The sequence below is a fragment of the Bufo bufo genome, chromosome 4 (assembly GCF_905171765.1).
Source record: "Bufo bufo chromosome 4, aBufBuf1.1, whole genome shotgun sequence".
Lineage (NCBI taxonomy): Eukaryota > Metazoa > Chordata > Amphibia > Anura > Bufonidae > Bufo > Bufo bufo.
Genome location: NC_053392.1, coordinates 338,133,530 through 338,158,574, shown reverse-complemented (window position 1 = coordinate 338,158,574; position 25,045 = coordinate 338,133,530). Strand labels below are relative to the sequence as shown.

Sequence of the window (25,045 nt, the reverse complement as noted above, 5' to 3'; positions counted from 1 at the left end):
GTGCAGAATTATTAGGCAAATGAGTATTTTGACCACATCATCCTCTTTATGCATGTTGTCTTACTCCAAGCTGTATAGGCTCGAAAGCCTACTACCAATTAAGCATATTAGGTGATCTGCATCTCTGTAATGAGAAGGGGTGTGGTCTAATGACATCAACACCCTATATTAGGTGTGCATAATTATTAGGCAACTTCCTTTCCTTTGGCAAAATGGGTCAAAAGAAGGACTTCACAGGCTCAGAAAAGTCAAAAATAGTGAGATATCTTGCAGAGGGATGCAGCACTCTTAAAATTGCAAAGCTTCTGAAGCATGATCATCGAACAATCAAGCGTTTCATTCAAAATAGTCAACAAGGTCGCAAGAAGCGTGTGGAAAAACCAAGGCGCAAAATAACTGCCCATGAACTGAGAAAAGTCAAGCGTGCAGCTGCCAAGATGCCACTTGCCACCAGTTTGGCCATATTTCAGAGCTGCAACATCACTGGAGTGCCCAAAAGCACAAGGTGTGCAATACTCAGAGACATGGCCAAGGTAAGAAAGGCTGAAAGACGACCACCACTGAACAAGACACACAAGCTGAAACGTCAAGACTGGGCCAAGAAATATCTCAAGACTGATTTTTCTAAGGTTTTGTGGACTGATGAAATGAGAGTGAGTCTTGATGGGCCAGATGGATGGGCCCGTGGCTGGATTGGTAAAGGGCAGAGAGCTCCAGTCCGACTCAGAATAAATAATTGAAATGGGTATATATTTGTTTTTTGTTAAGTTGCCTAATAATTATGCACAGTAATAGTCACCTGCACACACAGATATCCCCCTAAAATAGCTAAAACTAAAAACAAATTAAAAACTACTTCCAAAAATATTCAGCTTTGATATTAATTGGTTTTTTGGGTTCATTGAGAACATGGTTGTTGTTCAATAATAAAATTAATCCTCAAAAATACAACTTGCCTAATAATTCTGCACTCCCTGTATTTAGGGAGCAGCCCCTGGCTAGTGTAATTTTTAGCTAACATTTTTGCTCCTGCCCTGCCCAGCTGCTGAACACGGCGTGAAACTGGCCGTTTGACTAAATATTGCCGCACAGCCGGTTAAAAAAAGGGACTTGCGACTATTTTTCCACTAAAATAGTCGCTAGTCCCTTAATAAATGACCCTCTCTGTGTGAAACCAGCCTAACCCAATTACAAGTAATGTACATCTTGAGGAGGCAATGGTTTAGTGCAGGGATGCCCAACCTGCGGCCCTCCAGCTGTTGCAAAACTACAACTCCCAGCATGCCAGGACAGTTAAAGGCTATCAGCCTACAGCAGGGCATGCTGAGAGTTGTAGTTTTACAACAGCTGGAAGGCCGCAGGTTGGGCATCTCTGATTTAGTGGGTATGACTGGTGGTCTGTATTTCTTTATAGGGTCTACATTAGTTTAGAAGGGAATTTCTGAGACTGAAAATCAGCTGCCTTCATGTGAATGAGGCTTACAGAAATCCATGTGCTTCCAGCAAAACCACTTCATTCAGATGAATGGAACTGATGTTCAGTCTCAGAAATATTCTGCAACAAAATCTGTTGCGTGTGAAGGCCCTCCAAGACCCCTTTCACAGGGGCGAGAATTCCGTCCGGATGCAATGCGTGAGGTGAACGCATTGCACCCGCCCTGAATCCGGACCCATTCACTTCAATGGGGCTGTTCAGATGAGCGTTGATTTTCACGCATCACTTGTGCGTTGCGTGAAAATCACAGCATGTTCTATATTCAGCGTTTTTCACGCAACGCAGGCCCCATAGAAATGAATGGGGATGCGTGAAGTGCGGATGCGGTGCGATTTTCACGCATGGTTGCTAGGAGATGATAGGGATGAGCCACCCCATTAAAGTCAATTTACTGTATTATTTTCCCTTATAACAGAATGCTTACTAAAATGTGGCATGAGGGGTTAAAAAATTAACTCGCCTCATCCACTTGTTTGCGCAGCCGGCATTCTTCCCCTTCGTCTTCTTCTTTCAGGACCTGCCAAAAGACCTTTGATGACGTAAGATTCTATCTTCATTCAGCAGGACCAGCCCTGACCTTATTACGCTCACCATGTGGTGAGCGCGATTATGTCATCAAAGGACCTTTGGCAGGTCCTGAAAGAAGAAGACGATGCCGGCTGCGCGAACAAGTGGATGAGGTGAGTTAATTTTTTAACCCCTCATGCCACATTTTAGTGAGCATTCTGTATTAAGAATGCTATTATTTTCCCTTATAACCATGTTTTAAGAGAAAATAATAAAATCTACAGAACACCTAACCCAAACCCGAACTTCAGTGGAGAAGTCCGGGTTCGGGTCTTGGTACCACAATCAGTTTTTTCTCACGCGCGTGGAAAACGCATTGCACTCGCGCGGAAAAAACTGAGCAACGCAACGCAATCGCAGTCAAACTGACGGAAATTGCATACGCACTCGCACGATTTTCCCTAATCGCAGACGCAACTCATCCGGACCTAATCCGGACACGCTCGTCTGCAAGGGGCCTAAGGGGATGTTCATGCAACAAATTTTACAGTAGAATTTTGGTGTGGACAGCTGCATCAAAATTGTACTGAAAACCCGCAGGTCCTTTCTATATATATATATATATATATATATATATATATATATAAAAAAAGAAAAAAAAAAAGAAAAAAAGAAAAGAAAAGAAAAAAGAAAAGAAAAAAGAAAAAAAGAAAAGAAAAAGAAAAGAAAAAAGAAAAAAGAAAAAAGAAAAAAAGAAAAAAGAATATAGATATATATATATATATATATATATTAGATATATGGGAGGCAGCGCTAAGGATCATGCAGCTGCGACTTATTGCCGCGGCCGCGCATGATCCTCAGCGCTGCTTCTATTGACATGTATGGGAGGCAGAAAGGATGTACCTGTGGGTTCGCGGGGAAATATCGGCGCAGGCGTCTGCACCAAAATTTTGCTGTAAAATCTGTTGTGTGACTGTCCCCTAACACTGTCAGTGATAGGGAATGAGAAAGTTCAATCCTAATCATCACCTGCTTGATTTAAATTTAGCTATAATCGGTGATGTATGGGGATGAATGATCGTTACTACAGTATGATCATTTGTCTCCATTAGGATTCATTGTTTGTCGGCAGTACATCCCTATTCACACAGGATGATATACTGCAGATAAAGAGGAGACCACCTAACATATATTTTTGCCGGTTTGTTGGGCAATTATTGGGAACAAGCATTGGTCGTTTCTGATAATTGGCCCAATCCTTAACACCTATTGCTTCCGTGGTGTTTCTGTCCGTGCCTCCGCACCGCAAAAAAAAAAGAACATGTTCTATTTTTTACGGTGATGGACCCATTGAAGTTGAATGGGTCTCAACCCTTCCTGGTCGCCACACAGATGATGCCCGTGCATTCGAAGCGAAAATTGCGGTCCCCAATACACAGAACTGCCGCACAACGGCCGTGTGCATGAGCCCTTATACATGCCTCTCAAGTGTCCCTTTTTTGGAGGGACAGTCCATCTTTTGACCCATGTCCCTCTTTTTAAATGTCCCTCTTTTTGACCTGGGGAATTAATGCATTAATAAATTTACTAAATTGCTCCTTACTAAACTATCTGTATGGTTTCTACCTGTATATTAGAACAAAATAATTTTTTATTAGAATTTTCAAAGAAATTTCAATATAACATACAGAAAATTGAATGTTTCACACGTAATATTACTTCATATCACATGAGGTGGGAACACATAATCTATATTTCAAATATAATTGATGATGCATGTATCAGAATAAATTGCAGTAAAATAAAATAAACATATACACAAACCTGCCTTCTTAAATCTTTGTTAACTTTAACATTAAATGAACAAAGAAAAGTGAATCTTTATTACATATACATTGAGAACATATCTTTAATTACATGTATCACTAATCTTTTCTGGCAATACTAAATTGGTTTTATGCATTACAATCTTTATTATATTTATGTTTTCTCTTATGTTGTCCGACTTTTATATTAGACCGTGACTTCATTATTTTGTGCAATTTGGACCTTAAAATATCTATAATCATCTAATGAGTTATGTGCTAATATTTAAATAGATATTGAAACGCAAGAAATTGTCCCAGGGGCTCCACCTGTTGTAAAAATATAAAGGAACTTATAGGCTAGGGCTACATGACGACATATGTTGCGTGACAATTTTTATAATAATAGTCTAAGGTGTCGCACTGCGACATGCGACATGCTGCGACTGCGGCAAGACAGTAGCAAAAAATCCATCCATAGCGACACCATAGACTATCATTATAAAAATTGTCGTGCGACACATGTGGTCGTGTAGCCCTAGCCATACTCGCCTAACCGATCCCCAGCTGCTGCAGTTCTGACGGAGTCAGTAAGGGTCCATTCACACGTCTGCAATTTCGTTCCGCATTTTGCGATGTGCTGCCCGGATCCGGAATTGCGGATCCACACTTCCGGGTCCGCAATTCTCATCCCGAAAAATATAGAACATGTCCTATTCTTGTCCGCAATTGCGGACAAGATTGGGCATTTTCTATTAAGTGCTGGCGATGTGCGGTCCGCAAAATGCGGAACATACATCGCCGATGTCCGTGTTTTGCGGATCGGCAAAACACACACGGACGTTTGAATGGACCCTAATTATGCTTTGGGCGGAGTTAGAGGCGTGGCCTAGTATGAAAACAATTGCCGCGATGCGCGCCGCTCATATTGTCCCTCTTTGTGATTTTCAAATGTTGGGAGGTATGCTTAGAATAATCTTTATCATCTATGGTTTTCCAATTTGTCCGTAAAAAATGTTGGCTGTTGTCTAGAAAAAAGCTAAATTCTGCTTGGCCACCTTGGTATGCATGAGGCATTTAGGTAGCAATGCTGGACACTTGGGCATCTCAGGGTCCAGTGTTGGGACCGTAGGTCCAGAAGTCAGTCAGAGCCTCCCTGGGGTCAGAGAGGAGTGAAGCGTATGGCTTGTGCCGAGTGCAGGGCGGGGAGAGGCTGAGGAAGGAACTCGCCAGTCCCCCCCCGTCCCCCCTCCCCACATTGTGGACTTTCACCTCACACAGTCCACACCCGGCAAGCTCGCTCCGTGCTGTAGTCCTCCAGCGGGGTGCACGGAGGATGCGCTGGAGGTCCTGCACCCTGCGCCTCCTCGCCCTGAGCCTGGCCGCCCTGCTCTGCACTCACTTCTCCGCTGAGCTCAAGCGCAAATCGCTACCCCAGCCAGGGCTGCTTGTCCAAGTGCCACCCAAGGAGCCGGGGGCAGAGGTGTACAACCGGAGACTGGAGGAGGTGCCCAGCAAGAGGCAGGTGATCTATGTGAGAAGGAGCAGCAAGGGTGCAAGCCCGGGGAGGACCGCCGGTGTGCGCAGGAGGGACACTCTGCAGGTCAGTGCCCCCCTTACTGTCCAGGGGTAAGCCTGTCCCCAGGTCTATCTGTTCCTGGGAAAGCTGGGTGCCAATCAATGTGGCCACCATTACTGCACCCACAGCAGAGGACAATATGGCCACTTATACAGTAATAAGGTTGCTGTGATGAATCCAGATAACTGGGTTTGCCCTTCAGGAGATTAGGAAAGCTGGGTGACTACCTGCGGCAACTGTAATGACATCCATTTTGGTTGGCGCTTAGTTGTCTCCGAAATTGAAGTATTACAGTTTTTTTTAACCTCTTAAAGACTGGCCCATTTACCCCTCTTCCTGACCAGGTGCATTTTTTTCAGTACATGTGACTTTGAAAGCCATACCCCCCCCCCCCCCCCTTCTGACTGGCCCACCAGAGTCGCAGAGGATCCTGCTGTGAGCGCAGGTTCTGATAGCATAAAAGGGTGTAATGGACCAGGAGGAAAAACCATCTGGCTGTCTTTGGAGCCAGTAACTTGTCATGTAAATAATTGGCTTATGTAAATAATTTGTGTGCCTTTTTTGATCATACATGGGGCTTTATTTTTGTCATATTTATTTTAATATTTTTTGTTTTATTTTTTTAACCCAAGAAAAAAAAAGAAAAGGGGATTGTCTTTTTTTACATGTGTTTTTTTAATTATCTTTTGTTAATAGCACAACGTACAGATGGCTATATATATATATATATATATATATATATAATTTCCCCTTTCCATAAGGATCATTTTGATATATGGGTTATGGTGGCGGGGGATGGGACAAGGAGCTGCAATGTGGTGTTTTTTTTTCATTTTTGTTAACTTTATTTTATTTCACTTTATACTGCCTGGATATATATATATATATATATTTGTGGTCAGCAAGTAGTTAATTATGTATTGGCGACTATGCCAATACATCAGAAATGATCATTTCCCAGAATATATGTACACGTTAATAGCCTTTATTCACCTCTGTGTCAGGCATTTAGTTGTGTTCCCTCCTAGGAACAGAAAAACGTAATGTAAGTAAAACCCAGATCCATCACATAATGGACACCAGCAGCACCCGATAGACCCCATTGACTATAATGGTGCTTTTGGGATTTCATCACGGTGTCCGTCATCTTGAATGTTATCTATGATGAAGGCTCCTAACACCGTCTTCAATTCAGATGTGAACGAAACCTACACTGACTGCACATTAGAGGTCAGGACAGTCCACACCGGTTTCCCTTCATGAAAAAACAAGTGGTGTACATGTAATGTTAGCTTGCTGAGACATAAAATATATTGAAAATATCCCTATAAGGCAGTGGTGCACAACCTGCGCCCGGGGGCCACATAGAGCCTGTGATGCCATTCTTTGTGGGCCCCAACCATTCTGGTCACAGATATGCATTTCTGTGTCTGGAGGCTGCTTACGTATGTTTTTCAAGTCTGAGAGAAGTGGCGTGTACAGCGAAGTGCCTGGCTTCGGCACCTACCCGTTCTTAGGCTTGTTTCACACTGCTGGTACAGCCTTCCGGCAGGCTGTACCATCGTTTGTCCAACCAATTCTTGGCATTTTTGCCAGGTTTTGTCTGGATCTCCGTCAGACCACAATATAGTTAATGGGGCTGGGTGGCTATGCCCGATCCGGCAACACAAATGTGAAACAAGCCCTAGGGCTCGTTCACACGACCGTTGGTGTCCCGTTGGGCAGGCGCATGGGGATCGCAGACCCATTCACTTTAATGGGTCCGCGATCCCTCCGTTCCGCAAAAAGATAGAGCATGTTATATCTTTTTGCGGTGCGGAGGCACGGAACGGAACCCCAGAAAGCACTCCGTAGTGCTTCCATAGTGTTCCGTTCCGTGCTTCTGTTCCGCATCTCCAGATTTACGGACCCATTGAAATGAATGGGTCCGCATCCGTGATGCGGATTGACAACTGAACAGTGCTCGTGTATTGCGGATCAGCATATGTGTTCCTCAATATGGGAACGGGACACCAACGGTCATGTGAACGAGCCCTTAGCTGTAGACCCTCTAAGGATAGTGATTGGCTGCAGGAGTACCGGAAAAGCATCACAGGAATGGCACTGACAGGCTCATCAACTTGTCAGAAGAGAATAAAGTTGGCATGCATATTAGATAGATGTCAGCCAAACACTGTATAGTCAACAGCTATCTTCCCTGACCCCTCCGTATGCATGTAAGCTCGGCATGGCTGAGCATGCATGTGTCCTGATAAGGGTGAAAATTGCTGCCAGACACCTGTGGCAGCAGCTTGTTTCCCCCAAGAATTCAACTGCCTGATCTTTACTATATCTTCCCTGAAATCTGCCTTTGGGGGGAAGGTTATCGCATACGAATTCGATGGCTAGCTGTCCTACCAATATCAGTGGATTCGGCTGACATACATCAGGTCATACGTGTGAGAGAACTGTTGGCCAAACATTTATTAGGCCGACAGAGATCTCTCCAAATCCCACCATACACATGCTGCTGCCTGACTCCTCTGGTGGGGGGCTTATCTCCCTGCAAACAAAAGGGTCAGGAATTTGAAATCCAATATCCTGATCATTCTCCCCCCCCCCTCCCCATCTGCCATCAGGGGAGAGTGGTAAGGCCACCGTATGCATGGTATATACACTGCTCAAAAAAATAAAGGGAACACATAAACAACACAATGTAACTCCAAGTCAATCACACTTCTGTGAAATCAAACTGTCCAGGAAGCAACACTGAGTGACAATCAATTTCACATGCTGTTGTGCAAATGGGATAGACAACAGGTGGAAATTATAGGGAATTAGCAAGACACCCCCAATAAAGGAGTGGTTCTGCAGGTGGTGACCACAGACCACTTCTCAGTTCCTATGCTTCCTGGCTGATGTTTTGTTCACTTTTGAATGCTGGCGGTGCTTTCACTGCGAGCTGTGGCAAGAAGGTTTGCTGTGTCAGTCAGCGTAGTCTCCAGAGCATGGAGGCGCTACCAGGAGACAGGCCAGTACATCAGGAGACGTGGAGGAGGACGTAGGAGGGCAACAAAACAGCAGCAGGACCGCTACCTCCGCCCTTGTGCAAGGAGGAACAGGAGGAGCAGTGCCAGAGCCCTGCAAAATGACCTCCAGCAGGCCACAAATGTGCATGTGTCTGCTCAAACGGTCAGAAACAGACTCCATGAGGGTGATATGAGGGCCCGACGTCCACAGGTGGGGGTTGTGCTTACAGCCCAACACCGTGCAGGACGTTTGGCATTTGCCAGAGAACACCAAGATTGCCAAATTCGCCACTGGCGCCCTGTGCTCTTCACAGATGAAAGCAGGTTGAGCAGCACATGTGACAGACGTGACAGAGTCTGGAGACGCCGTGGAGAACGTTCTGCTGCCTGCAACATCCTCCAGCATGACCGGTTTGGCATTGGGTCAGTAATGGTGTGGGGTGGCATTTCTTTGGAGGGCCGCCCAGCCCTCCATGTGCTCGCCAGAGGTAGCCTGACTGCCATTAGGTACCGAGATGAGATCCTCAGACCCCTTGTGAGACCATATGCTGGTGCGGTTGGCCCTGGGTTCCTCCTAATGCAAGACAATGCTAGACCTCATGTGGCTGGAGTGTGTCAGCAGTTCCTGCAAGACGAAGGCATTGATGCTATGGACTGGCCCGCCCGTTCCCCAGACCTGAATCCAATTGAGCACATCTGGGACATCATGTCTCGCTCTATCCACCAACGTCACGTTGCACCACAGACTGTCCAGGAGTTGGCAGATGCTTTAGTCCAGGTCTGGGAGGAGATCTCTCAGGAGACCATCCGCCACCTCATCAGGAGCATGCACAGGCGTTGTAGGGAGGTCTTACAGGCACGTGGAGGCCACACACACTACTGAGCCTGATTTTGACTTGTTTTAAGGACATTACATCAAAGTTGGATCAGCCTGTAGTGTGTTTTTCCACTTTAATTTTGAGTGTGACTCCAAATCCAGACCTCCATGGGTTGAAAAATTTGATTTCCATTTTTTTATTTTTGTGTGATTTTGTTGTCAGCACATTCAACTATGTAAAGAACAACGTATTTCAGAAGAATATTTAATAATTCAGATCTAGGATGTGTTATTTTTGTGTTCCCTTTATTTTTTTGAGCAGTGTACATAGTGGCCCACATCTACTAATCCTAGCTAATTTGTAGAATAAATGTAGACAATCTGAAAATTTGCCAAGTATATCATGATGCTGGATGATAAATCTGGTGCAGCTTTAGACTGTCTAATCTAGTTTATATCACCTATTAGTTTACTGATTTTATTTCCCGAAAACGTGTCCCAATTTGGCAAAATTGTGTCCAATGAACGCTTTAGACCAGCTCTGAATCGGTCTAATCTGCACCACCAGAACAAGATAAATGTAGAGATACGCTGGGCGCGCCTACATTCTAGGTTAAAACAATGGAAAAGTCACTATTTTTGGTACATTTGTACACTGCATGCAGAATTATTAGGCAAATGAGTATTTTGACCACATCATCCTCTTTATGCATGTTGTCTTACTCCAAGCTGTATAGGCTCGAAAGCCTACTACCAATTAAGCATATTAGGTGATGTGCATCTCTGTAATGACAAGGGGTGTGGTCTAATGACATCAACACCCTATATTAGGTGTGCATAATTATTAGGCAACTTTCCTTTGGCAAAATGGGTCAAAAGAAGGACTTGACAGGCTCAGAAAAGTCAAAAATAGTGAGATATCTTGCAGAGGGATGCAGCACTCTTAAAATTGCAAAGCTTCTGAAGCGTGATTATCGAACAATCAAGCGTTTCATTCAAAATAGTCAACAGGGTCGCAAGAAGCGTGTGGAAAAACCAAGGCGCAAAATAACTGCCCATGAACTGAGAAAAGTCAAGCGTGCAGCTGCCAATATGCCCCTTGCCACCAGTTTGGCCATATTTCAGAGCTGCAACATCACTGGAGTGCCCAAAAGCACAAGGTGTGCAATACTCAGAGACATGGCCAAGGTAAGAAAGGCTGAAAGACGACCACCACTGAACAAAACACACAAGCTGAAACGTCAAGACTGGGCCAAGAAATATCTCAAGACTGATTTTTCTAAGGTTTTATGGACTGATGAAATGAGAGTGAGTCTTGATGGGCCAGATGGATGGGCCCGCGGCTGGATTGGTAAAGGGCAGAGAGCTCCAGTCCGACTCAGACGCCAGCAAGGTGGAGGTGGAGTACTGGTTTGGGCTGGTATCATCAAAGATGAGCTTGTGGGGCCTTTTCGGGTTGAGGATGGAGTCAAGCTCAACTCCCAGTCCTACTGCCAGTTTCTGGAAGACACCTTCTTCAAGCTGTGGTACAGGAAGAAGTCTGCATCCTTCAAGAAAAACATGATTTTCATGCAGGACAATGCTCCATCACACGCGTCCAAGTACTCCACAGCGTGGCTGGCAAGAAAGGGTATAAAAGAAGAAAATCTAATGACATGGCCTCCTTGTTCACCTGATCTGAACCCCATTGAGAACCTGTGGTCCATCATCAAATGTGAGATTTACAAGGAGGGAAAACAGTACACCTCTCTGAACAGTGTCTGGGAGGCTGTGGTTGCTGCTGCACGCAATGTTGATGGTGAACAGATCAAAACACTGACAGAATCCATGGATGGCAGGCTTTTGAGTGTCCTTGCAAAGAAAGGTGGCTATATTGGTCACTGATTTGTTTTTGTTTTGTTTTTGAATGTCAGAAATGTATATTTGTGAATGTTGAGATGTTATATTGGTTTCACTGGTAAAAATAAATAATTGAAATGGGTATATATTTGTTTTTTGTTAAGTTGCCTAATAATTATGCACAGTAATAGTCACCTGCACACACACATATCCCCCTAAAATAGCTAAAACTAAAAACAAACTAAAAACTACTTCCAAAAATATTCAGCTTTGATATTAATGAGTTTTTTGGGTTCATTGAGAACATGGTTGTTGTTCAATAATAAAATTAATCCTCAAAAATACAACTTGCCTAATAATTCTGCACTCCCTGTATAATAAATGTTTTTTAAAATGAGGTGTGCCAGAATTTTGGCACAAACGATGCAAAGAAAGTGGTGCAACACCATAGTACATGTGGGCCAATGTGTATGGTCAGTTTAACTTCCCCTTGCTGCCTGCTTTTCAATCTTATGTTAGGCCTCATGCACACGACCGTTGTTTTGGGACTCATTCACTTCAATGGGGCCTCAAAAGATGCGGACAGCACTCCGTGTACTCCGTTGCACCGCTCCGTGGCCCCGCAAAAAAAATATAACCTGTCCTATTCTTGTCCATTTTGAGGACAAGAATAGGCATTTCTACAATGGGCCGCCCATTCCGTTCCGCAAATTGCGGAAGGCCTTTCTGTGGACGGGCAGCAGCTCATCAAGCACCTGCATCTCCCAGGATGCATTGCAAATAGCTCTTGTTAACCCCTTCTTCCCCTGCATGGAAAATAACCCCTTACATATAGCCCCAATTTTCTTCTCCACTGTCTAGAGAGAGATCTGAAGTAGGGACGAATTAGTGAAACGTGTCTCAGCCAGTTCTCTATAAGATCATTAGTGCCAACGCTGAGGGGAGCAGGGATGCAACTGAGCATGTCAGGCCACCACTGAATACAGGAGAAGGTGGACCAGAAAAATAAACAGCAGGGGGCACTACCAGAGAGGAAAATGTAAAGCGCTGTGGAATATGTGGCTGCTATATAAATAAAGATTATTATTATTACTGTTAATGCACATAAAAAATGAACAATATTTCTATGTATATTGCAGTAATACTTCAGTTAAAATGCTGTATTCATTGCATAGAAATGAGGGATTACCCCTTTGAACACAGCAATCAGATCTTTATCAAAAATGGAGAGCGGAAGGGTGATGAGCTGCAGGGCAGCACTTGCTATCTTCCTCTATACTTTGGCAGTTCATTAATCACATATTCCGTATGGAGATGCTATATTCTTATCTGGTCTTGTCCTCTGCCAAACGTTCTAGGAGCTTGTAGAAGATTTAACGTGAAACATGTGGAGGAGACGTCTCCGCTCCGGTTGTTTTTGTGGCTTTATATATAAGCATTAGTACATTATTTAAAAATGAAAAGCCACATTATTTTGGGAACGCTTCTTAGTTTACATATGCAAGTATGACAAATGCTCTCACGTAGCCAGATTATTTGCAGCTGGTATACAAACAATTGACGAAGCAGAAAAGTAGCTGAAAACCTTAAAGGGATTCTGTCACCAGGTTTCACCCCTGTCAGCTAAACATATGCTGATGTTCAGGGCCTCATCAGGATTCCTAATGTGGGCTTCTAAATGTGATCCGTAGCCTTATTTTGCTAAAAAACAGGTTTTACTAACCTGTCACTCAAAGAAATAAGGTGCCCAAGGGGATGTCAGGGGATGTCAAGGGATGCAAGGTGCCCGCCGCACCCACTGCCGCCTTTTCTAGACTTCTGCACCGCCTCCTAATCCTCTGTGCCGCCTCTCGCTCTCCCTCCTGCTGTAAGATCTCGCGCGTGCGCACAGGGCTCTGCCTGATGCGCCCGTGCGGACTTCTCGATTTGGCTTCTTAAAGCGAAGTGCGCATGCGCCGGCACTTCGCTCAACCCAGGTATGACCTGCACTCTGGCGCCAGCCTCTCAGAGCCCTGTGCGTACACGCGATATCTTACAGCAGGAGGAGGGGGAGGGAGAGCGAGAGGCGGCACAGAGGATTAGGAGGCGGTGCAGATGTCTGGAAAGGCGGCGGTGGGCGCGGCGGGCACCTTGCGTCCCTTGACATCCCCTGACATCCCCTTGGGCACCTTATTTCTTTGAGTGACAGGTTAGTAAAACCTGTTTTTTAGCAAAATAAGGCTACGGATCACATTTAGAAGCCCACATTAGGAATCCTGATGAGGCCCTGAACATCAGCATATGTTTAGCTGACAGGGGTGAAACCTGGTGACAGAATCCCTTTAAAGAAGACCTGCCACCTTCAAGTGAATGGGTCGGCGATCCGCATCCGGCTGGCCCACGGTCAGTGCACGTGCATTGCGGACCGCAATTTGCGGTCCACAGCACGAGCACGGGCTGCACACGGTCGTGTGAACAAGCCCCCTTAGGCTGAGTTCACTTCAGTTATTTTATCAGTTATTGGGAGCCAAAATCAGTAGTGAAGCCTATTCAGAGATCAGGTATAATGGAAAGATATTCACCTGTTCTGTGTTTTTTGACCCGCACCTGGTTTTGGATCACAATAACTGATGGAATTGACTGACCAAATAACTGAAGTGTAAACTCAGCCTTAGGGTCCATTCACACGTCCGTTGTGTGTTGCGGATCAGCAAATTGAGGATCCGCAATACACCTGGCCGGCACCCTTATAGAAATGCCTATTCCTGTCCGCTATTGCAGACAAGAATAGGACATGTTCTATTTTTTTCGGGAGCCGTGGACCGGAAGATCGGGGCCGCGCACCGGAAATGCGGATGCGGACAGCACACTGTGTGCTGTTCACATCTCTTCCACCCCATTAAAAATTAATGGGTCCGGATCAGTTCCGCAACGGATCCGGACGTGTGAATGGACCCTTACTGATATAACAGAATAATGTGGGGGTTGTTATTGACAGAAATGGTACATGGCATCAATACCAGGTTTACATCATAAAATAGGCGACATGTTTTCAGTTAAAGAGGACCTGTCACTACAAAATGCAGTGCAATCTACAGGTGCAGCAGGCAGGTCCCACGCCAGGGGTCTCTTCTACAGGGGTTACGTGAGTTTTCAGAGTTTTTGTCGTGATGCCAGTTGCATTTCAGCAACGAGTGACTAAGTCCCCTATGTGGAAGGTGATGGTGGGACCCAGGTGTAGGAATGCCAGAGTGGTGTAAGGGTTGCCTATAGTGTCCCTTTAAATGCGGCTTAGCACTTGTAATGGTCCTACCTGGATATCCGGAAACCCCAAGCGTGGTCGTCCGAAGCAGTGATAATAGGGTTAATAGTTGAGGGATTTGCAGAATAAATTGAGTGCAGACTGGTATTGAAGTACACTGCTCAAAAAAATAAAGGGAACACTTAAACAACACAATGTAACTCCAAGTCAATCACACTTCTGTGAAATCAAACTGTCCACTTAGGAAGCAACACTGAGTGACAATCAATTTCACATGCTGTTGTGCAAATGGGATAGACAACAGGTGGAAATTATAGGCAATTAGCAAGACACCCCCAATAAAGGAGTGGTTCTGCAGACCTCTTCTCAGTTCCTATGCTTCCTGGCTGATGTTTTGGTCACTTTTGAATGCTGGCGGTGCTTTCACTCTAGTGGTAGCATGAGACAGAGTCTACAACCCACACAAGTGGCTCAGGTAGTGCAGCTTATCCAGGATGGCACATCAATGCGAGCTGTGGCAAGAAGGTTTGCTGTGTCTGTCAGCGTAGTGTCCAGAGCATGGAGGCGCTACCAGGAGACAGGCCAGTACATCAGGAGACGTGGAGGAGGCTGTAGGAGGGCAACAACCCAGCAGCAGGACCGCTACCTCCGCCTTTGTGCAAGGAGGAACAGGAGGAGCAGTGCCAGAGCCCTGCAAAATGACCTCCAGCAGGCCACAAATGTGCATGTGTCTGCTCAAACGGTCAGAAACAGACTCCATGAGGGTGATATGAGGGCCCGACGTCCACAGGTGGGGGTTGTGCTTACAGCCCAACACCGTGCAGGACGTTTGGCATTTGCCAGAGAACACCAAGATTGGCAAATTCGCCACTGGCGCCCTGTGCTCTTCACAGATGAAAGCAGGTTCACACTGAGCACATGTGACAGACGTGACAGAGTCTGGAGACGCCGTTGAGAACGTTCTGCTGCCTGCAACATCCTCCAGCATGACCAGTTTGGCATTGGGTCAGTAATGGTGTGGGGTGGCATTTCTTTGGAGGGCCGCCCAGCCCTCCATGTGCTCGCCAGAGGTAGCCTGACTGCCATTAGGTACCGAGATGAGATCCTCAGACCCCTTGTGAGACCATATGCTGGTGTGGTTGGCCCTGGGTTCCTCCTAATGCAAGACAATGCTAGACCTCATGTGGCTGGAGTGTGTCAGCAGTTCCTGCAAGACGAAGGCATTAATGCTATGGACTGGCCCGCCTGTTCCCCAGACCTGAATCCAATTGAGCACATGTGGGACATCATGTCTCGCTCTATCCACCAACGTCACGTTGCACCACAGACTGTCCAGGAGTTGGCAGATGCTTTAGTCCAGGTCTGGGAGGAGATCCCTTAGTAGACCGTCCGCCACCTCACCAGGAGCATGCACAGGCGTTGTAGGGAGGTCATACAGGCACGTGGAGGCCACACACACTACTGAGCCTCATTTTGACTTGTTTTAAGGACATTACATCAAAGTTGGATCAGCCTGTAGTGTGTTTTTCCACTTTAATTTTGAGTGTGACTCCAAATCCAGACCTCCATGGGTTGAAAAATTTGATTTCCATTTTTTTATTTTTGTGTGATTTTGTTGTCAGCACATTCAACTATGTAAAGAACAAAGTATTTCAGAAGAATATTTAATTAATTCAGATGTAGGATGTGTTTTTTTTTGTGTTCCCTTTATTTTTTTGAGCAGTGTAGTTAACAGCTTTACTTGAATAAACTTTCGTCAAGGAACAATCTTCCAAACTTTATCTTGGTTATCAGTAGATTTTGGCTTAACTTCTGGCATGCAAACACATTCAACACTGCTACATCTGTACTCCTTTGGCTTTGCTGTGTTGGCTGATTTAACCACCTCCGGACCGCTGTACGCACAGACGCGTCCTGGAGGTGGTTGATTCATTCCTCCTGGACGCGCCGGCGCGTCCTCTCGCGAGACGCGAGATTTCCTGTGAACGCGCGCACACAGGCGCGCGCGCTCACAGGAACGGAAGGTAAGAGAGTTGATCTCCAGCCTGCCAGCGGCGATCGTTCGCTGGCAGGCTGGAGATGTGTTTTTTTTAACCCCTAACAGGTATATTAGACGCTGTTTTGATAACAGCGTCTAATATACCTGCTACCTGGTCCTCTGGTGGTCCCATTTGTTTGGATCGACCACCAGAGGACACAGGTAGCTCAGTAAAGTCCCACCAAGCACCACTACACTACACTACACCCCCCCCCCCCCGTCACTTATTAACCCCTTATTAGCCCCTGATCACCCCTAATCACCCCTGATCACCCCATATAGACTCCCTGATCCCCCCCCTGTCATTGATTACCCCCCTGTCATTGATCAACCCCCTGTAAAGCTCCATTCAGATGTCCGCATGATTTTTACGGATCCACTGATAGATGGATCGGATCCGCAAAACGCATCCGGACGTCTGAATGAAGCCTTACAGGGGCATGATCAATGACTGTGGTTATCACCCCATATAGACTCCCTGATCACCCCCCTGTCATTGATCACCCCCCTGTCATTGATTACCCCCCTGTAAAGCTCCATTCAGACGTCCGCATGATTTTTACGGATCCACTGATAGATGGATCGGATCCGCAAAACGCATCCGGACGTCTGAATGAAGCCTTACAGGGGCATGATCAATGACTGTGGTGATCACCCCATATAGACTCCCTGATCACCCCCCTGTAAAGCTCCATTCAGATGTCCGCATGATTTTTACGGATCCACTGATAGATGGATCGGATCCGCAAAACGCATCCGGACGTCTGAATGAAGCCTTACAGGGGCATGATCAATGACTGTGGTTATCACCCCATATAGACTCCCTGATCACCCCCCTGTCATTGATTACCCCCCTGTAAAGCTCCATTCAGACGTCCGCATGATTTTTACGGATCCACTGATGGATTGATCGGATCCGCAAAACGCATCCGGACGTCTGAATGAAGCCTTACACGGGCGTGATAAATGACTGTGGTTATCACCCCATATAGACTCCCTGATCACCCCCCTGTCATTGATCACCACCCCTGTCATTGATCACCACCCCTGTCATTGATCACCCCCCTGTCATTGATCACCCCCCTGTCATTGATCACCCCCCCTGTCATTGATCACCCCCCCTGTCATTGATCACCCCCCTGTCATTGATCACCCCCCTGTCATTGATCACCCCCCTGTCATTGATCACCCCCCTGTCATTGATCACCCCCCTGTCATTGATCACCCCCCTGTCATTGATCACCCCCCTGTCATTGATCACCCCCCTGTCATTGATCACCCCCCTGTCATTGATCACCCCCCTGTCATTGATCAACCCCCTGTCATTGATCAACCCCCCTGTCATTGATCACCCCCCTGTCATTGATCACCCCCCTGTAAGGCTCCATTCAGACATTTTTTTGGCCCAAGTTAGCGGAATTATTATTTTTTTTTCTTACAAAGTCTCATATTCCACTAACTTGTGACAAAAAATAAAATCTCACATGAACTCACCATACCCCTCACGGAATCCAAATGCGTAAAATTTTTTAGACATTTATATTCCAGACTTCTTCTCACGCTTTAGGGCCCCTAGAATGCCAGGGCAGTATAAATACCCCACATGTGACCCCATTTCGGAAAGAAGACACCCCCAGGTATTCCGTGAGGGGCATATTGAGTCCATGAAAGATTGAAATTTTTGTCCCAAGTTAGCGGAACGGGAGACTTTGTGAGAAAAAAATAAAAAATATCAATTTCCGCTAACTTGTGCCAAAAAAAAAAAATTTCTATGAACTCGCCATGCCCCTCATTGAATACCTTGGGGTGTCTTCTTTCCAAAATGGGGTCACATGTGGGGTATTTATACTGCCCTGGCATTCTAGGGGCCCCAAAGCGTGAGAAGAAGTCTGGTATCCAAATGTCTAAAAATGCCCTCCTAAAAGGAATTTGGGCCCCTTTGCGCATCTAGGCTGCAAAAAAGTGTCACACATCTGGTATCGCCGTACTCAGGAGAAGTTGGGGAATGTGTTTTGGGGTGTCTTTTTACATATACCCATGCTGGGTGAGATAAATATCTTGGTCAAATGCCAACTTTGTATAAAAAAATGGGAAAAGTTGTCTTTTGCCAAGATATTTCTCTCACCCAGCATGGGTATATGTAAAAAGACACCCCAAAACACATTCCCCAACTTCTCCCGAGTACGGAGATACCAGATGTGTGACACTTTTTTGCAGCCTAGGTGGGCAAAGGGGCCCATATTCCAAAGAGCACCTTTCGGATTTCACTGGTCATTTACCTACTTACCACACATTAGGGCCCCTGGAAAATGCCAGGGCAGTATAACTACCCCACAAGTGACCCCATTTTGGAAAGAAGACACCCCAAGGTATTCCGTGAGGGGCATGGCGAGTTCCTAGAATTTTTTATTTTTTGTCACAAGTTAGTGGAAAATGATGATTTTTTTTTTTTTTATTTTTTTTTTTTTTCATACAAAGTCTCATATTCCACTAACTTGTGACAAAAAATAAAAACTTCCATGAACTTACTATGCCCATCAGCGAATACCTTGGGGTCTATTCTTTCCAAAAAGGGGTCACTTGTGGGGTAGGTATAATGCCCTGGTATTTTAGGGGCCCAAATGTGTGGTAAGGAGTTTGAAATCAAATTCTGTAAAAAATGACCAGTGAAATCCGAAAGGTGCTCTTTGGAATATGGGCCCCTTTGCCCACCTAGGCTGCAAAAAAGTGTCACACATCTGGTATCTCCGTACTCAGGAGAAGGTGGGGAATGTGTTTTGGGGTGTCATTTTACATATACCCATGCTGGGTGAGATAAATATCTTGGTCAAATGCCAACTTTGTATAAAAAAATGGGAAAAGTTGTCTTTTGCCAAGATATTTCTCTCACCCAGCATGGGTATATGTAAAAAGACACCCCAAAACACATTCCCCAACTTCTCCTGAGTACGGAGATACCACATGTGTGGCACTTTTTTGCAGCCTAGGTGGGCAAAGGGGCCCATATTCCAAAGAGCACCTTTTGGATTTCACTGGTCATTTACCTACTTACCACACATTAGGGCCCCTGGAAAATGCCAGGGCAGTATAGTTACCCCACAAGTGACCCCATTTTGGAAAGAAGACACCCCAAGGTATTCCGTGAGGGGCATGGCGAGTTCCTAGAATTTTTTATTTTTTTCCAAAATGGGGTCACTTGTGGGGTAGTTATACTGCCCTGGCATTCTAGGGGCCCAAATGTGTGGTAAGGAGTTTGAAATCAAATTCTGTAAAAAATGACGAGTGAAATCCGAAAGGTGCTCTTTGGAATATGGGCCCCTTTGCCCACCTAGGCTGCAAAAAAGTGTCACACATCTGGTATCTCCGTATTCAGGAGAAGTTGGGGAATGTGTTTTGGGGTGTCTTTTTACATATACCCATGCTGGGTGAGAGAAATATCTTGGCAAAAGACAACTTTTCCCATTTTTTTTATACAAAGTTGGCATTTGACCAAGATATTTATCTCACCCAGCATGGGTATATGTAAAATGACACCCCAAAACACATTCCCCAACTTCTACTGAATACGGAGATACCAGATGTGTGACACTTTTTTGCAGCCTAGGTGGGCAAAGGGGCCCACATTCCAAAGAGCACCTTTCGGATTTCACTGGTCAGTTTTTACAGAATTTGATTTCAAACTCCTTACCACACATTTGGGCCCCTAGAATGCCAGGGCAGTATAACTACCCCACAAGTGACCCCATTTTGGAAAGAAGAGACCCCAAGGTATTTCGTGATGGGCATAGTGAGTTCATGGAAGTTTTTATTTTTTGTCACAAGTTAGTGGAATATGAGACTTTGTAAGAAAAAAAAAATTAAAAAAAAAATCATCATTTTCCGCTAACTTGTGACAAAAAATAAAAAGTTCTATGAACTCACTATCCCCATCAGCGAATACCTTAGGGTGTGTACTTTCCGAAATGGGGTCATTTGTGGGGTGTTTGTACTGTCTGGGCATTGTAGAACCTCAGGAAACATGACAGGTGCTCAGAAAGTCAGAGCTGCTTCAAAAAGCGGAAATTCACATTTTTGTACCATAGTTTGTAAACGCTATAACTTTTACCCAAACCATTTTTTTTTTACCCAAACATTTTTTTTTTATCAAAGACATGTAGAACAATAAATTTAGAGCAAAATTTATATATGGATGTCGTTTTTTTTGCAAAATTTTACAACTGAAAGTGAAAAATGTCATTTTTTTGCAAAAAAATCGTTAAATTTCGATTAATAACAAAAAAAGTAAAAATGTCAGCAGCAATGAAATACCACCAAATGAAAGCTCTATTAGTGAGAAGAAAAGGAGGTAAAATTCATTTGGGTGGTAAGTTGCATGACCGAGCAATAAATGGTGAAAGTAGTGTAGGTCAGAAGTGTAAAAAGTGGCCTGGTCTTTCAGGGTGTTTAAGCACTGGGGGCTGAGGTGGTTAAATAGAAACTTTTCCTTTTGCTTTCTGTTGCAACTTCTCTCTTGGTCTGACTTTATCTTTATCCAGGGAATCTTTCTTCCTGGCTTTGGAGGCACTCAGGTTAGGCCTCTGAGCTCAGCAGAGCAGACAGTGCTCTGCTGGCTAGGACACAGCCTTCCCCTTGAAGGGGGTAATCTCAACTAACTTCTGCAGGCTCGCCCACCCAACATAACCTTTGCATAGAAATAAAGACACACAAGTTGCAGGACATGGTAATAAATGCATATGATGACCCAGGATCAACCATAAGAGATAGCGGGGATGCAAAAAGGTGGTAATGCCCCCTAGCAGGGCCTTACACAGGCAGCATATTATAGAGCAGGAGTAGTTGAGCAGACGATCACCCTGTGAACAGTTCTCAGTACACAGGGTGACTGACTGACAGCTTTACCTGTGTAAGTGTGTATACAAAGATAGCTGTCAGTCACTTATAACACCTCTTTCCTCTATTGAGAGCTTTTCAAGTGGATGGTCTGAAAACAGAGATATACAGAGCCTTGAAATAGTATTCCCACCCTTGGCCTTTTCCACATTTTTTTCACGTTACACCCACAAACTTAAATGTATTTTATTGGGATTTTATGTGATAGATCAACACAAAGTAGCAAGTATGTGTGAAGTGAAAAGAAAATGATACATTTTCAATTTTTTTTATAAATATAAACCTGAAAAGTGTAGCATGCATTTGTATTCAGCCCCCTGTACTCTGATACCCCTAAATTAAAATCCAGTGCGACCAATTGCCATCAGAAGTCACCTAATTAGTAAGTGGAGCCTGCCTGCATGTGATTTATTCTCAGTATAACTACAGCTGTTCTATGAAGGCCTCAGGGAACTTGAGTGATCAAACGGCATCATGAAAACCAAGGAACACATCAGACAGGTCAGGGATAAAGTTGTGGAGAAGTGTAAAGAAGGGTTAGGTTATAAAAAGATATCTCAAGCTCTGAACATCTTAAGGAGCACTGTTCAATCCATCATCTGAAAATGGAAGGAATATGGCATAATTACAGTCAGGTCCATAAAAATTGGGACATCAACACAATTCTAACATTTTTGGCTCTATACACCACCACAATCGATTTGAAATGAAACCTTTAACTGCAGACTGTCAGCTTTAATTTGAGGGTATTTACATCCAAATCAGGTGAACGGTGTAGGAATTACAACAGTTTGCATATGTGCCTCCCACTTATTAAGGGACCAAAAGTAATGGGAAATAATAATAATAATAATCATAAATCAAACTTTCACTTTTTAATACTTGGTTGCAAATCCTTTGCAGTCAATTAAAGCCTGAAGTCTGGAACGCATAGACATCACCAGATGCTGGGTTTCATCCCTGGTGATGCCCTGCTAGGCCTCTACTGCGACTGTCTTCAGTTCCTGCTTGTTCTTGGGGCATTTATTCTTCAGTTTTTTGTCCTTAAATCTACCAAGACACGGCCATCCACCTAAACTGACAGCCCAGGCAAATGGAGAACTAATTAAAGGAACAGCCAAGAGGCCCATGGTCACTAGAGGAGTTGCAGAGATCCACCGTTCAGGTGGGAGTCATGTACTCCACAAATCTGGCCTTTATGGAAGAGTTGCAAGAAGATGCAAATGCTATGTGTGGTGGAAAACTAACACTGCACATAACCCTGAACCCACCATCCCCATCGTGAAACTTGGTGGTGGCAACATCATGCTGTGGGGATGCTTTTCTTCAGCAGGGACAGAGATGCTGGTCAGAGTGGATAAAAACATTTATGGAGCTAAATACAGGAAAACCTGGTACAGGCTGCAAAAGACTTGAGACTGGGGTGGACGTTCACCTTCCAGCAGGACAACAACCTGACACATACCAGAGTTATAATGGAATGGTTTAGATCAAAGCATATTCATGTGTTAAAATGGCCCAGTCAAAGTCCAGGCCTAAATCCCATCTGTGGCAAGACTTGAAGATTGCGGTTCATAGGCGCTCTCCATCCAATCTGACTGAGCTTGAGCTATTTTGCAAAGAAGAATGGGCAAAAATGTCAGCCTCTAGATGTGCAAAGCAGGCAATTACATACACAAAAAGCTTTGCAGTTGTAATTGCATCGAAAGGTGGTCCTACAGAGTATTGACTCCGGGGGCTGAATACGAATGAACGCCACACTTTCCAGATTTTTATTTATTTAATATTTTGAAAACCATGTATCATTTTCTTTACACTTCACGTATAATTGCTACTTTATGTTGGTCTGTCACATGAAATCCGAAGAAATTCAAGTTTAATCTCAATCATTCTGTACTCAATACCCCATAATGAGAAAGTGAAAAGTGAATTTTAGAAATTTTAGCAAATTAGTAGTCACACCCATTGCTTTAACACTTGAAATTTAGCTCTGGGGGCTTTTAATTTCTCTTGATCATTTTTGAGATGTCTCTGTACCTTGATTGGAGTCCACCTGTGGTAAATTCAGTTAATTGAACATGATTTGGAAATACACATCCCTGTCTATATAAGATCTCGGAGCTGACAATCCATATCAGAGCAAAAAGAAAGCCATGAGGGTGAAAGAACTATCTGTAGATCCCAGAGACAGGATTGTGTGGAGGCACAAATCTGGAGAAGGGTACTGAATGAGCACAGTGGCCTTTATAATTCTTAAATGGAAGAGGTTTGGAACAACCAGGACTCTTCCTGCAGCTTGCCACCCCACCAAACAAAGTAATTGGGGGAGAAGGACCTTGGTAAGAGAGGTGACCAAAAACCAAATGGTCTCTCTGGAGATACCTGAAAATGGCCTCCCACTGATGGTCCATTCAATCTGACAGAGCTTGAGAGGATCTGCAGAGAAGAATCCCAGAAAATGTCCAAATCCAGGTGTTCAAACCTTGTGGCATCATACCCAAGAAGACTTGAATTTCTTAATATTGTAGCACAAGGCCGCAACATACTGTATCAAAATGTGAAAAAAAGTGAAAGTGTCTGAAGACTTTCTGAATGCAGTGTAAATTACAAGTTTTACTAAATCTTTGCTAAGAAAACCATATATCAATCTGCTCAGCTCATCCTGCTCTATAACATGTTGCATGCAGATTGCACTGCATTTTGTGGTGACGGCTCCTCTTTAACCTCCCCCATACAGCACACAGAGGCAGCTAATAATATCTAGTTCATGGTGTGGCTCATACATGTAAGTATTGGTGAAAAGTACAGTATATGAATGGATCTGCTTAAAAAAGTGCCTTCCTGGGGGCGGAGCCTGACTGCACAGCGTGATGGACGCTTGTTAGAGCGCTCCTCCATCACAGGCCTGTGTTATTGCTATATACGCTGCTCATCTCACTCCAAGATGGTGAAGATGGGTAAAGACAAGGCCAGAGATTAGGCTACTTTCACACTACCGTTCAGAGCGGATCCGTCTGGGGTCTGCCCAGACGGATCCGCTCATATAATGCAGACTTGGGATCCGTTCAGAACGGATCCGTCTGCATTATATTGTAGAAAAAATTTGTAGCTTCAGACGGATCCGTCCAGACTTTACATTGAAAGTCAATGGGGGACGCATCCGTTTGAAAATTAAGCCATTTTGTGTCAACTTCAAATGGATCCGTCCCCATTGACTTACATTGTAAGTCTGGACGGATCCGCTTGCCTCCGCACGGCCAGGCGGACACCCGAACGCTGCAAGCAGCGTTCAGGTGTCCGCTTGCTGAGCGGAGGCTGAACACTGCCAGACTGATGCATTCTGAGCGGATCCGCGTCCACTCAGAATGCATTAGGGAGCTCACAAGCGGACACCCGAACGCTAGTGTGAAAGTAGCCTAAAAGAGAACCTGCAAGACCGGACCGCAGCGGGACCGTCATAGAGAGATTTCTTAACAAAGCAGCTGCCTCTCCCGGAGCTATCGTGCGCAAGATGGTACCGGAGGGGAAGAGAAAACACTTAGTGGACTCGGACGCAGATCGCTTGTCTGACTCGACAGTAGCCAGCGTGACAAGGGACCACACGCAAGTCTCTCTGCGGTTCTCAAAAACAAGCTTTGTCTCAAGCCATAATGCCTGTTATGAGAGAGCTGGAGGAGATAAAATGTGACCTCAAACAGCTCGGGCATAGAGTGGAAGCCCTAGAGACAAACCAGGAGGCCATAATATCCTATAACGTCGTGTTGGGAAAGAGCTGCGCCACACAAATGGCCTCTCTTAATACAGCATTTGCCCTAATCGAAGA

The 25,045-nt window shown here is 44.8% G+C and overlaps 1 protein-coding gene across 2 annotated transcripts in view; it reads left to right on the top strand.

The window, feature by feature from the left end:
* Positions 1-4,981: 4,981 nt before the first annotated feature.
* The window catches only part of METTL24 (methyltransferase like 24), a 91,732-nt gene continuing 71,668 nt past the window's right edge, over positions 4,982-25,045 (top strand). The window contains exon 1 of one of the 2 annotated variants that reach the window (XM_040428871.1): positions 4,982-5,413. In XM_040428871.1, the coding sequence (XP_040284805.1) occupies positions 5,147-5,413 (267 nt within the window). In that variant the 5' untranslated portion in view covers positions 4,982-5,146. The remainder of the gene's footprint in view (positions 5,414-25,045) is intronic. The other variant, XM_040428873.1, reaches the window with a different exon arrangement.